This window comes from Priapulus caudatus, unplaced genomic scaffold (genome assembly GCF_000485595.1).
Source record: "Priapulus caudatus unplaced genomic scaffold, Priapulus_caudatus-5.0.1 Scaffold13, whole genome shotgun sequence".
Classification (NCBI taxonomy): domain Eukaryota; kingdom Metazoa; phylum Priapulida; class Priapulimorpha; order Priapulimorphida; family Priapulidae; genus Priapulus; species Priapulus caudatus.
The window spans coordinates 1,533,991-1,545,185 of record NW_014577074.1 but is presented as its reverse complement, the minus strand read 5'-3'; the positions used below and the strand labels follow the sequence as shown (position 1 = coordinate 1,545,185).

General features: G+C 40.6%; 1 protein-coding gene across 2 annotated transcripts in view; it reads right to left on the bottom strand.

Moving 5' to 3' along the window:
• LOC106808569 (fermitin family homolog 2-like) overlaps positions 1 to 11,195 on the bottom strand; it is a 49,210-nt gene that overhangs the window by 10,269 nt on the left and 27,746 nt on the right. For both annotated transcript variants that reach the window (XM_014811334.1, XM_014811341.1), the window contains 9 exons: positions 7,159 to 7,367; positions 3,793 to 3,895; positions 3,392 to 3,499; positions 2,939 to 3,123; positions 2,522 to 2,646; positions 2,130 to 2,236; positions 1,530 to 1,745; positions 946 to 1,092; positions 559 to 669 (listed from right to left, as the gene is read on the bottom strand). In XM_014811334.1, coding sequence (XP_014666820.1) covers positions 559 to 669; positions 946 to 1,092; positions 1,530 to 1,745; positions 2,130 to 2,236; positions 2,522 to 2,646; positions 2,939 to 3,123; positions 3,392 to 3,499; positions 3,793 to 3,895; positions 7,159 to 7,367 — 1,311 coding nt within the window. The remainder of the gene's footprint in view (positions 1 to 558; positions 670 to 945; positions 1,093 to 1,529; positions 1,746 to 2,129; positions 2,237 to 2,521; positions 2,647 to 2,938; positions 3,124 to 3,391; positions 3,500 to 3,792; positions 3,896 to 7,158; positions 7,368 to 11,195) is intronic.

The window sequence follows — 11,195 nt, the reverse complement described above, 5'->3', positions numbered from 1 at the left end:
TACTGATAATAAATATATATTAATGCCTGCTGTTGGGGGCACTATGCTCTCATAGTGTTGCTGAGGGAAGGAATAGTGCCCGAGCGGTAGCGAGGGCACTATTCCTTCCCAAAGCAACACTATGAGAGCATAGTGCCCCCAACAGCAGGCATTAATTGTTTTAGTGCATGACATGACTATGCAATCTACTTTTCATGCGTATATACCTTCTTTATACTCCCTAATTTGCCGGTGCATTCGATGTAACAAAACGTTCGACACAAACACAACCGCCGTTCGAAATTACTCTTGCGTGGCGCCCAGACGCAGGAGATTCGTGACGTAAACACAATGCGTTTATAATAACAATGCGTCGCGCAAGCGATAGTGCCCGCTCAGGCGGGCACTATCGCTTCATAGTGCCTGCTGCGTTATCCAATGAGATTGCAGCGATTTATCACGTCATGCACTAAATATTAAATATTGCTATGTACTATAAGCAGTTAAGCACATATAATAATAACAATTTAATTGCAAGTACTGCTGACAACTCGTGTATTTTTATCTTTCAATACATACCTCCCAGTTGACGTTCCATGCCTTCATAATGTTGAATCGCCATGTCGTTAGAGCATTGCCTTTGTTGATATTCATGCGTACTATTCTATTGAATGCAATGCCGATGAGCTCCTAGAAAAGACGATACAGCAAATTAATGTCTGGAGACAATATCCGTTTCGGTCCTTAGCATTATCAATCCGTCCATCCATCTATATCCATCCATTCATCCATCCATCTACTTATTCATTATTACAATAGAGAGTGAGAATATAATACAGATATGTAACTATCTATAGATATAGTTCAGATAGTTTAGATAGAGAACAGATATATATATATAATACTATAATTAAGTGTTAATGTTAAAACGATTACGCAAAAGAGAAGATTTTGGGATAGACGTACCTCCTTCTTATGACCACGGAAATTGACAGTGAAATAGGATAGCCCGAATTCAGGAAGTGCTTGCCAGGCACGAATATAGTTCATCTTTGCATCGTAGAGCGACAATTCCGATACATTAGAATGCGCTTCCAATATTCTCTGGTTCATCTGAAACAGACATTCAACATAAACATCACTGGGAAAAAATACTTCACAACACAGTGTACCTGAACTACTCCTAATGTGACCAACATTCATTTGTAATGATTTTAACGACAGAACTACCTTACCTAAACTAAATCCAAAAGTGGATAAACAGAAAATTAAGTTGGGTGTGCACACACGACACACATAAAATATACGTTACAGTAATGTTATATATACAGGGAGGGTGAGGCAAGATACTTAGAAGTCTAGGCAACTCTGACATAATTAAAACATGTAATTATAAGTATTCTCCTCTATTATAAGTACCAAAGCCACTCAGCTCAAATGAAACCTTATCGATCATAATGCTCACACAGCCAGCTATTAACTTGAATCCGATATTAAGGACTCGCACTCACGCTCATATGAGAGCAACTGACAAACCGGCGGGCACGTACCTGTTGCGACTTGAACTTCTTGAGGAAGCGTGGTGCGACGTATAGCTCAGGCTGGATCTCTGCATTGCTGGGGTTGATGACGGTGGCAGGTGCCGGATGTTGCATGCTCATGAATGCCAAGATGGACGACACCTCGGAATCATACGAGCTGTCGGCCATCGTCTTGCCCTTAGACGCAAGCTTGCACGCCGACAACCACCTGGCGTACTGCTGCTCCTGTTTAAATTTAAGGGGTTTCACGTAGGTGAGGCAGGGACATCAGATAAGGAGAGACTTGCATTCATTAATATAGTCCGTGTATTATTAGTTATGATTTATGGAACAGCTTTAACATTGTATGACACTTGCGTTTTCATTAGCGTTTTATGAACCAACACAAAGTATTTTAAATTACATTACGACAACATGCATAAGATATTGACACATGGCACGAAATTATTGTATAAAACAATTAAAAAGGATATTAATAGAAGCTGTTTTTTTCATTTTTAAAAAGCTTTATAATAAATAACATTGATTAATAAAAACAATTTTAGATTTACAACAACCTACAATCTAATCTCTCGTTTGCAACAATTATGAAACCACGGCAATACGTACGTTTTCAAACCTCAACCAGACCTCCTTCATGCCCCCTGGTGCCGGAAGCAAAACTCGAATGCCATATTTCTTATGGGCAATGTTTACGTCTGGCACGACTTCACAGCCTGTAAATGGCATGAAGAATTCATAACCACTCTTAAATATACTAAACAATTATGTAATAATAATACCGTGGAGCTGCAGATTAGAGAGAAGGCATATGAGAAGTAACTCACATATGTTAATAAGTGCAACCCCAGTCAAGTACTCAGTAATTCCAACTCTCATTGTCACGCAGTTATCTGCTAGGACTGGGGCTTTTCTAATACATGAATCACGTCACGTCAGAGTTCTAGTAGCAGTGGCAGCTCACATTTAACAGTGAAGAGATTTAACAGATCATCTCTTACCTTTAAGATTAGCATTCCAAAGAGGTGTGCTGTCTGAGGTTTCTTTGCTCTTGTACATTGACAAGTGTGTGTCTCTAAAGGTGAACCAGTAAGCCTTGAATGACCGCAACGTATATTTCTTTGGCCTGAAAAATACAACAGAGCAACCTATTTTCCCAACAAATACATAAAATTGATCAATTGTTCATGGGCACCAATTTTAACGACATTCCTTTTGTGATTTACCATCAATTCTATTATATGTATTCTATTACCCACGTTATTATTAGTTACTATAATCTAAAATATATGATCCAACATCTCACAATTGAGATAGTTAAGAAACTGAATATACATACTAGATTAACACTAGGAGAACAGAACTATCCTAATTTATCTGAATCATTAATATTAATATAGTTAGTAACGAAAACACACTTCATAAAATGTAGGTAGTCATGGAGCTCAGGTATAGAGGTGATGTCCCCTGGCCTTCGGCCAAATGAATGACCTTCAAGTGACATCTGGAGGTCATTCAATGCTGCATCGATGTCATCTGTTTCCTTTGCACCAGAGGGGCTAAAGTCAGGCTCTGGCACATTTGACTGTAAATGCACTTGTAGCTGCAAAATACAACACACCACAAGGATAGGTTCGAGCTATTACAACACTTGTAGCAGTGGGTTGGTTGCTGTAGCTGCTGGTGAGCAGCAAAAACCAGTAAGGAATGACAAAATCGGCAAAAAAATGCAAGAAAAGTAACTTTAACAACTGATGGTAGGGCACGATTACATGTGGCACCAAGGGTTATCAATCAATCGTTATCAATATCGACATGTTATCAATCGTGACAATCACTACATGAGAAGCAAAGCTAAAAGGTTTTTATACCTGCAACGCTGCAAACATCATCATCTCTTCTTCTGTGCAATCCAACTCCTCACTAAGTAATGCCCAGCGAGCTTGATTGTAGATCTGATTGATTCTGATAGCATCATACTGAAGTCAACAAATAAAGAGGTAAAATACTACGACACACGCCGCTACTAATTCTTAGGATCGTTTTGGTAACTCGTTATAAGGTGCGGAAATCATTTTCCTTTTTGCCACACACAACTTACACTAACTGCGTCTTTGATTCTGGAGGGGGGTCATTGCCAAAGGGCATGATATGAAATAAGATTAATAACCGCCTTCATAAAGTATAGCCCGAAACCTGCTACGCCATACATATCCATGCACACGCGCACATGGATGTGAAAGACATAAAATTAAGATGACAGTGTACATACTTTAGGATTTAAATCGTAGAAAACCAGAAATTTATATCTGAATAACAAGAGGTCGCTTTCTCGGATGCCCTGTTCCATGAGTGACACTGAAGAATCGAGCCACCTGAAAACAATCGGAGACTTATTGGAAAGTAAACATTTTTTAGCATACTATTAAAATACACGAATCATGTTTCTCAATTTATACTTCCATTATTCTAGGATATGTGACAACCCATTTCAACTGTGTGTAAAAAACAATTGATTAAAAAAAGGGCATGTCATTTCAAATAGTCTGCCTATTACGGTAACCGTCCTTATTCACAATCTGCTCTGGGATAAACCACTTTTGCCTATCTATATGCAGTAACGTGCACCACGCATACAGTACTCTCATCTCTTATGAGCATGCAGCCTCCCTCGATGCTAATTTTAGCATTTTCCGTTGAGTGGAAGCGGGAATTTCCGTTGACTGGAAGAAACAGCCAGACTGTCACGCCCGATTTGTCATATCTCGTTGATGTTTTACAAACTACGGCAATCTCTCAGCATGCACATTAAAGTCGGCCGGCGGCACAGCTTCCGCTGCTAATTCAGGTGCTGTCTCAGTATTTACCGAGCAATTACTGGAAAACTGAAACGCTTTTTCTGGTCAACTATACTCGGCCTATGCATTTCTACATTCTTTGGCCGGGCCATAAAAGGCTGAAAACTCGAGCTCTGTGGTACGTAACCGTTTTGCATGGAAAACTGCAATGATGAAATATTAACCCTTTCAGGGTTTTTCCATAGGACTGAACGTATTTCATCGAGTTACAACTTCAATTGAAAGGTTAAAATGTAATTCGTGTGAGGCATTTTTACCTTCAAGCGTACGACAAATTATATAGTGCGGTACATACCATCTACAACTTCAAATGCACTAGAAAGTTTTTAAAATTCAAGAAAAATTTCGAAATTGAATGGCCAATAGTTTAATCACCATAATCAAAATAACTGAATAAACTACGTTTAATATGTCTAGAAACCGAATAAAGAAATGCGCAATATTATATATTCTGACATGGCGTGCAGAATAACACAATCTTTCTAAGTTAAATTTTGGGATCCTTTGCTCCTGGGATTCGATATAGAACATCTGCTGTGTAAAGCGAGGCTCCATTGCTATTCTGATTAGTGACAGGTGACGCAGACAATAGAACGCCGCAGCACAGACAAAGACACTGCCCTCCTAACTAGCACGCACCTGTCACAACACATCATTGTCCCTGCGATCATTTATGCAATTATATGGAATGCTGCCAGCACTTTGCGGTGTTCAGAATTTCATGCAATATATCAATGTCCGAATTTAACAGGTTTTCAACAACCAACCAGTGCAATGATGCGGATCAGCAATCAGGTAGTCCACAAAGGAATTAGCTGACAGGAATTAAATCTTGCCCTAGGTTTTAGACACGCGTAGAAACAGATGGGATTCTAGCTCAACATGATAACGTACAGGCAAGTTGATGCCAAAGGGAAATTTCAGCCCGAGTGAACCGTAGTGTGGATACACTTGCTGCATAATCATTATTAACTTCCTCTCATATGGTGCTGCACTATTACAGATTAAATCCTACGCCACGCCAATAAAAGATTAAATTGAAATGCTACTCCTTGGGCATGTGTTCATATCCTATTGTTGCATGTTATAATGAGCAAAGTTATCGAATTTAATATTTCTGATTTATCCGCTTCAATACTGCCCAGATAATTAGTAACGCTAATATTGATGACACTGACACTGATGATGATGATAATGATGATGATGATGATGATGATGATGATGATGATAATGATGATGATGATGATGATGATGATGACGACACTGTCTGTATTATTCATTAGCTCATCCATATGGGCTAGTGTGGCTTGTGTAGCATTCTACATGAAACGCGGTATCATGACACCTACCTGAACAATCTAGTTTATCGTTCATCTTCATAGTTTCACAAAGCCTAACAGATTTTTACTTTCTGCTTTTAAGAGCCGCTGCCATTTCAATGGCATTTCGTATGATGTAGCGTGTAACGTTCCAGCCTATCAATTCTGCATGAACAGTCCACCAATAAAACTATATACCCCTTCCCCTCTCGTCTTCCCTATTCGCAACGCACCTATCTCACCCGGTGTAGGTGTTCTCTAGCACAGCATGCACATTTTTATCTGTATTTTAATTTGCCATTTATGCAGTTCATCGTTCACGGTCAAGTGACAATTTCTTCCTCACTTATAGGAACTGGTTTTATGGGTGGTAAAGCGGTGTTAGTAGAATGGGTTCTAAACATGTCTTTATGATGCTGTGTGGTAGATAACCATGACAGTACTTTCCGCAAAATTTAACGACGAGTAATAAACGAGCTTCTCATACCCAAACGTATCTACTTACACGACGCCATGTTGTTTTATACGACTTCGAAAAATCATTATTTTGATTCAAACATGAATTCCTCACCAAAACGTGTCTAACATGCATGACTTGGCCACCACCTTTTACTTACAGATACATGGCCCAGCAATAGGTGTACCTATCCCACATGCAACAGTAACTTAACTTTTATACTTTTTATACCTAAAATCAATCGGTATAAAAAAGCATGCAACTATGCAAACCGATCGTCAAGCAACTTCTGTAGCAGGTAAGGTGTCCTTACTGAAGAACCATGCTCGTTATAATGACTCAATAAATTCGTATACGTTATAAATTCACTGTATCATTCATAAAGTCAGTGTTGCATAACCACATCACCAAGTCGTGAGTATACCCCTATTACAAACCGAGGTATTTACTCTAACCACACCATATTTATTAAATAATATACCAAGGTAGTTAACCTAACCCTGCTGAATTTACTGAAGCGGCAGCTCCATATAACAGGTGGTAAATATACGTTGCTAATTTCAATGCGAAGAAGGTGTTTTCCAGGTCTAAACATGCTTCTGGAAATTAAAAACGCTGGCTTTTATTCGATCAAGGCTCCATAAAAGTTAAAGAAGGGGATATATAATTAATAACTCGTTCCGCGATATATTTTATCAAGGATGTAAAATCACTGGTAACTATTTTCGTTACCGGTGATAATTATAATCACATTTATATGCTTCCATGTGCCATGCAAAAAATGCGAAAACTTTTGGTAGCATTTTCTTCGTGATATATGAGAAATCGGGGCATTTTAATTAGGGAATTTCACGGACAAAGTACCATTTTGAAACGTTACAACATGCGAAATAGCTGCTTTATACAAGTGCTACCACTCGACTGCATTTACTCTATTATACACCAAGGTATTTATTCACCCCTCACTACACCGTATTCACACTAGCATATACCCAGGTATTTACCCTCCATTTTGTCGAGCTTTCTCTACGTAGTTGCGGGGGCAGACGCGCGCATCGAGGGCCTCCTGGGTCGGTGGAAGGCTGATGGCGAGAGACACGTCGATGCCTCCCACCAGGCTCGAGTCTCCGCTCGTCGCAGAGGTTGGCGTCAGCGTGCCATTCGCGTTGAAGCTGGTGGCGCGTGCCGAGTTGGGCGTCTTCCACAGCGTCGCCTGTTGTGCCGGAAAATTCAGAACGCGGTTGCTAAGGAGCGCAGCTAGTGAGTACGACAACGATCAGAGGATGGCGGCACGCATTCGCCCATTGTCATCGTCGTTCTCTCCATCCCGCTACCACGTACGTGCCATTACGCTAGAAACGTTGGCGGGCAGGCAGTTTGATGGATTCGAGAAGCCATGTCATTATTCATGGCAGGTGGGAAACGCACACGCAAAAAGTGTCTCTCTATTCAGTTCTTCATTGATCTGCTTCGGCTAATATACTTGATGAAATAAGCCGACATGTGCTAAACTTACTAGCATACTACTCGCATTCTATTTATTGGCACGTTCTTATGCCAAATACATCATTTATGCGTGCAACTGCCCCAACGCTGGACCATAGCCTCCTATAAACGGTGGATATATGTTTCTATGCCACCGACTGATCGCGTGATGTCAGTGTACGTCAGTGTGACGTCAGTGGCTAGACCAATCACGCACGCACATCCATGTATGCATATAGGGCACATACATAATACATCATGGTGTTACATCATGGTCATACATCGTTAGTGTTAGTGTTAGTATTAGTGTTAATTAAATTTAATTAGGGTTAGGGTTAGGGTTAGGGTTAGGCGTCTATGTCCCTCTGACCTCTGTTTGACCTGGCTGCGTTTAGCTATTTTTGACTAATATATATATATATATAATATAATATATATAGGCGTTGGGTTAGGGTTAGTCAGAAATAGCTAAACGAGCCAGGTCAAACAGAGGTCAGGGGGACATAGATCCTACGAGCGCAACTATAGTTGCTGTGATGAGACGGCGGCAGAGGTGACCGCCTGAGAAGTCATCTTTTCCCATAGCACATCACAAATAACATGTAGTCATGATTGCTGCATAATATTCTAACTGCTTGCCACACGCATCCACGCCCATCATAATGGCTTGTGAGAATTTCTACGTGATATTAGCTGTAGCTTTGATGACCGTGTAATTATACTAGTTATGAGTCTCGTTTTGCCTTAAGCCTCTGAACCTAACATGTCATTTCCGAGACTTATGGGATGTGTGTTCTTAACTGTCTGTCGTTTCCCACAGTTATGGATTGCGTATAGCTTATTGCATGTTTGTGTACTGCTCATAATTAGCTGTATGCATATGACTTTGTCATTATATTGCCTGCTTCTATCACCATCTGTGAGAGTTGGCCATATAACGGCAGCTGGGTCGAGTCTGGCGTGTGTTTATAGGAGGCTATGGTCCAGCGTTGGGGCAGTTGCACGCATAAATGATGTATTTGGCATAGAACGTGCCAATAATAGAATGCGAGTAGTAGCTAGTAAGTTAGCACATGGTCGGCTTTTTCATCAGTATATTAGCACGAAGGTCAATAGAAGAAACTGAATAAGGAGACACTTTTTGGCGTGTGCATTTCCCACCTGCCCATGAAAATGACATTGCTTCTCGAATCCATCAACTGCCTGCCGCCACGTTTACTACGCGTAATGCACGTCACTGTAGCGGGATGGAGAGAAACGACGATGACAGTGGTCTGAACGCGTTGCGCATCTCTATCGTATTCGTACTCACTAGCTGCGCCTCCTTACCAACCGCGTTCTGATTTTTCTGCACAACAGGCGGACGCTGTGGAAGACGCCCAAACTCGGCACGCGCCACCAGCTTCAAACGCGAATGCCGCTTGAGCCCAACCTCTGGGACGAGCGGAGACTTCGAGCCTGGTGGGACGCATCGACGGTGTCTCTCGCCATCAGCCTCCACGACTCAGAGGCCGGTCGATGCGCGCGTCTGCCCCCGCAAGCTACGTAGAGAAAGCTCAGACAACAATGGAGGTAATACATGGGTATTATGCTAGTATTGAATACGGTTAGTGAGGGGTGACATAAATACGTTGGGTGCTATAATAGAGTAAATGCAAGTCGAGTGGTACATTCTTGTATAAGCCACGGCTATTTTTGCATGTTGTTAACGCTTTCAAAATGTACTTTGTCCTTGTAGATTCCCTAATAAATGCCTGATTTCTAATGTATTATGAAGAAAATGCTAGCTAAAATTTCGCATCTTTGGCATGACACATGGAAGCATATAAAGCTGATTTATAAATGTATACCTGTAACTGAAAATAGATTACCAGTGATTTTAACATCCTTGATAAAAAATATTGCGAAACGAGTCTATTATTATTACCCTTCTTTAACTTTTATTGGAGCCTGCTTGCATGCAGAATAAAGCCAGCGTTTTTAATTTCCAGAAGCATGTTTAGACCTGAAAAACCTTCTTCGGCATTGAAATTAGCACGTGTAATTACCACCTGTTATAGTGAGCTGCCGCCTTCAGTAAATTCAGCAGGCGGTTAGGTTTAACTTACCTTGATATATTATTTAATAAATATGTGCTGGGTTAGGGTAAATACCTTCGGTGTATTAAGGGGTACTCACGACTTGCGTGATGTTGGTTATTGGCAACACTGACTTTAGAATGATTAAGTGAATTTATAACGTATACGAATTTATGAGTATTATAACGAGCAGGTTCTTCAGTAGGGCACCTTAATTACCGTGCTAAAGAAGTTGCCTACGAATCGTTTTGCCATAGTCGCCCCCCCCCCCCCCCCCCCCCTCCTACTTTTCTTGTACCGATTGATTTTAGGTATAAAAATGTATAAGTTAGGTTGAACTGTTGCTGTGGATAGGCTACATCCTATTGCTGCGGCCATGTATCTGTAAAGTAAAAAAAAAAAAGGTGTGCAAAAAAAAAATGCATAAAAAAGTAATACGCTGTTTGGAAGCCATGGATGTTGACATGTGCGACCATGTTTGAATCAAAATAATGATTTTTCAAGTCGCTATAAAACAAGCATGGCGGTGTAAGTAATAGCATACGTTTGGGTATGAGAAGCTCGTTTGATTACTCGTCGTTAAATTTTGCGGAAAGTACTTCTGGTTATCCTACCACCACAGCATCATAATAGACATGTTTAGAACGCATTCTAACTAACACCCGCCTTTACCACCCATGAAAACACATTCCTATAAGTGAGGAAGAAAGTTGTCACTTTGACGTGAACGATGAACTGCCATAAATGGCAATAAAAATACAGATAAAAATTTCCCATGCTGCTAGGAGAACGACCAAACACCGGGTGAGATAAGGTGCGTTGCGAATAGGCGGAAGACGAGAGTGGAAGGGGTATATAGTTTTATTCGTGGAACTGTTCATGCAGAATTGATAGGTCTGGAACGTTACACGCTACTCAGTAAACGAAATGCCATTGAATGGCAGCGGCTCTTAAAAGCAGAAAGTAAATCTGCTTAGGCTTGTGAAAGCTATGAAGAATGGAACGATACAACTAGATTGTTCAGGTAGGTGTCATGATACGCGTTTCAATGTAGAATGCTACACAAGCCACACTAGCCCATATGGATGAGCTAATGAATATAAGACAAGTTCGTCACTCATCATCACATCGTCATCATCATCATCATCATCATCATTATCATCATTATACATCAATCATCAGTGTCAGTGTCATCATATTAGCCGGTTAGCTATTATCTGGCAGTATTGAAGGCGGATAGAATCAGAAATATTAAATTTGATAACTTTGCTGCCATTATAAATGCAACAATACGCATATAAACCAGCCAAGGAGTAGCACTTTCATTTAACCTTTTTATTGGCGTGCGTTAGGATTTAATGCGTAATAGTGCAGCCACCGATACTGAGAGGAGAGTTAATAAGTGATGTATGCCAGCAGAGTGTAGCCACACTACGGTTCACTCGGGCTGAAATTTCCCTTTGCTATCAACGTTGTAC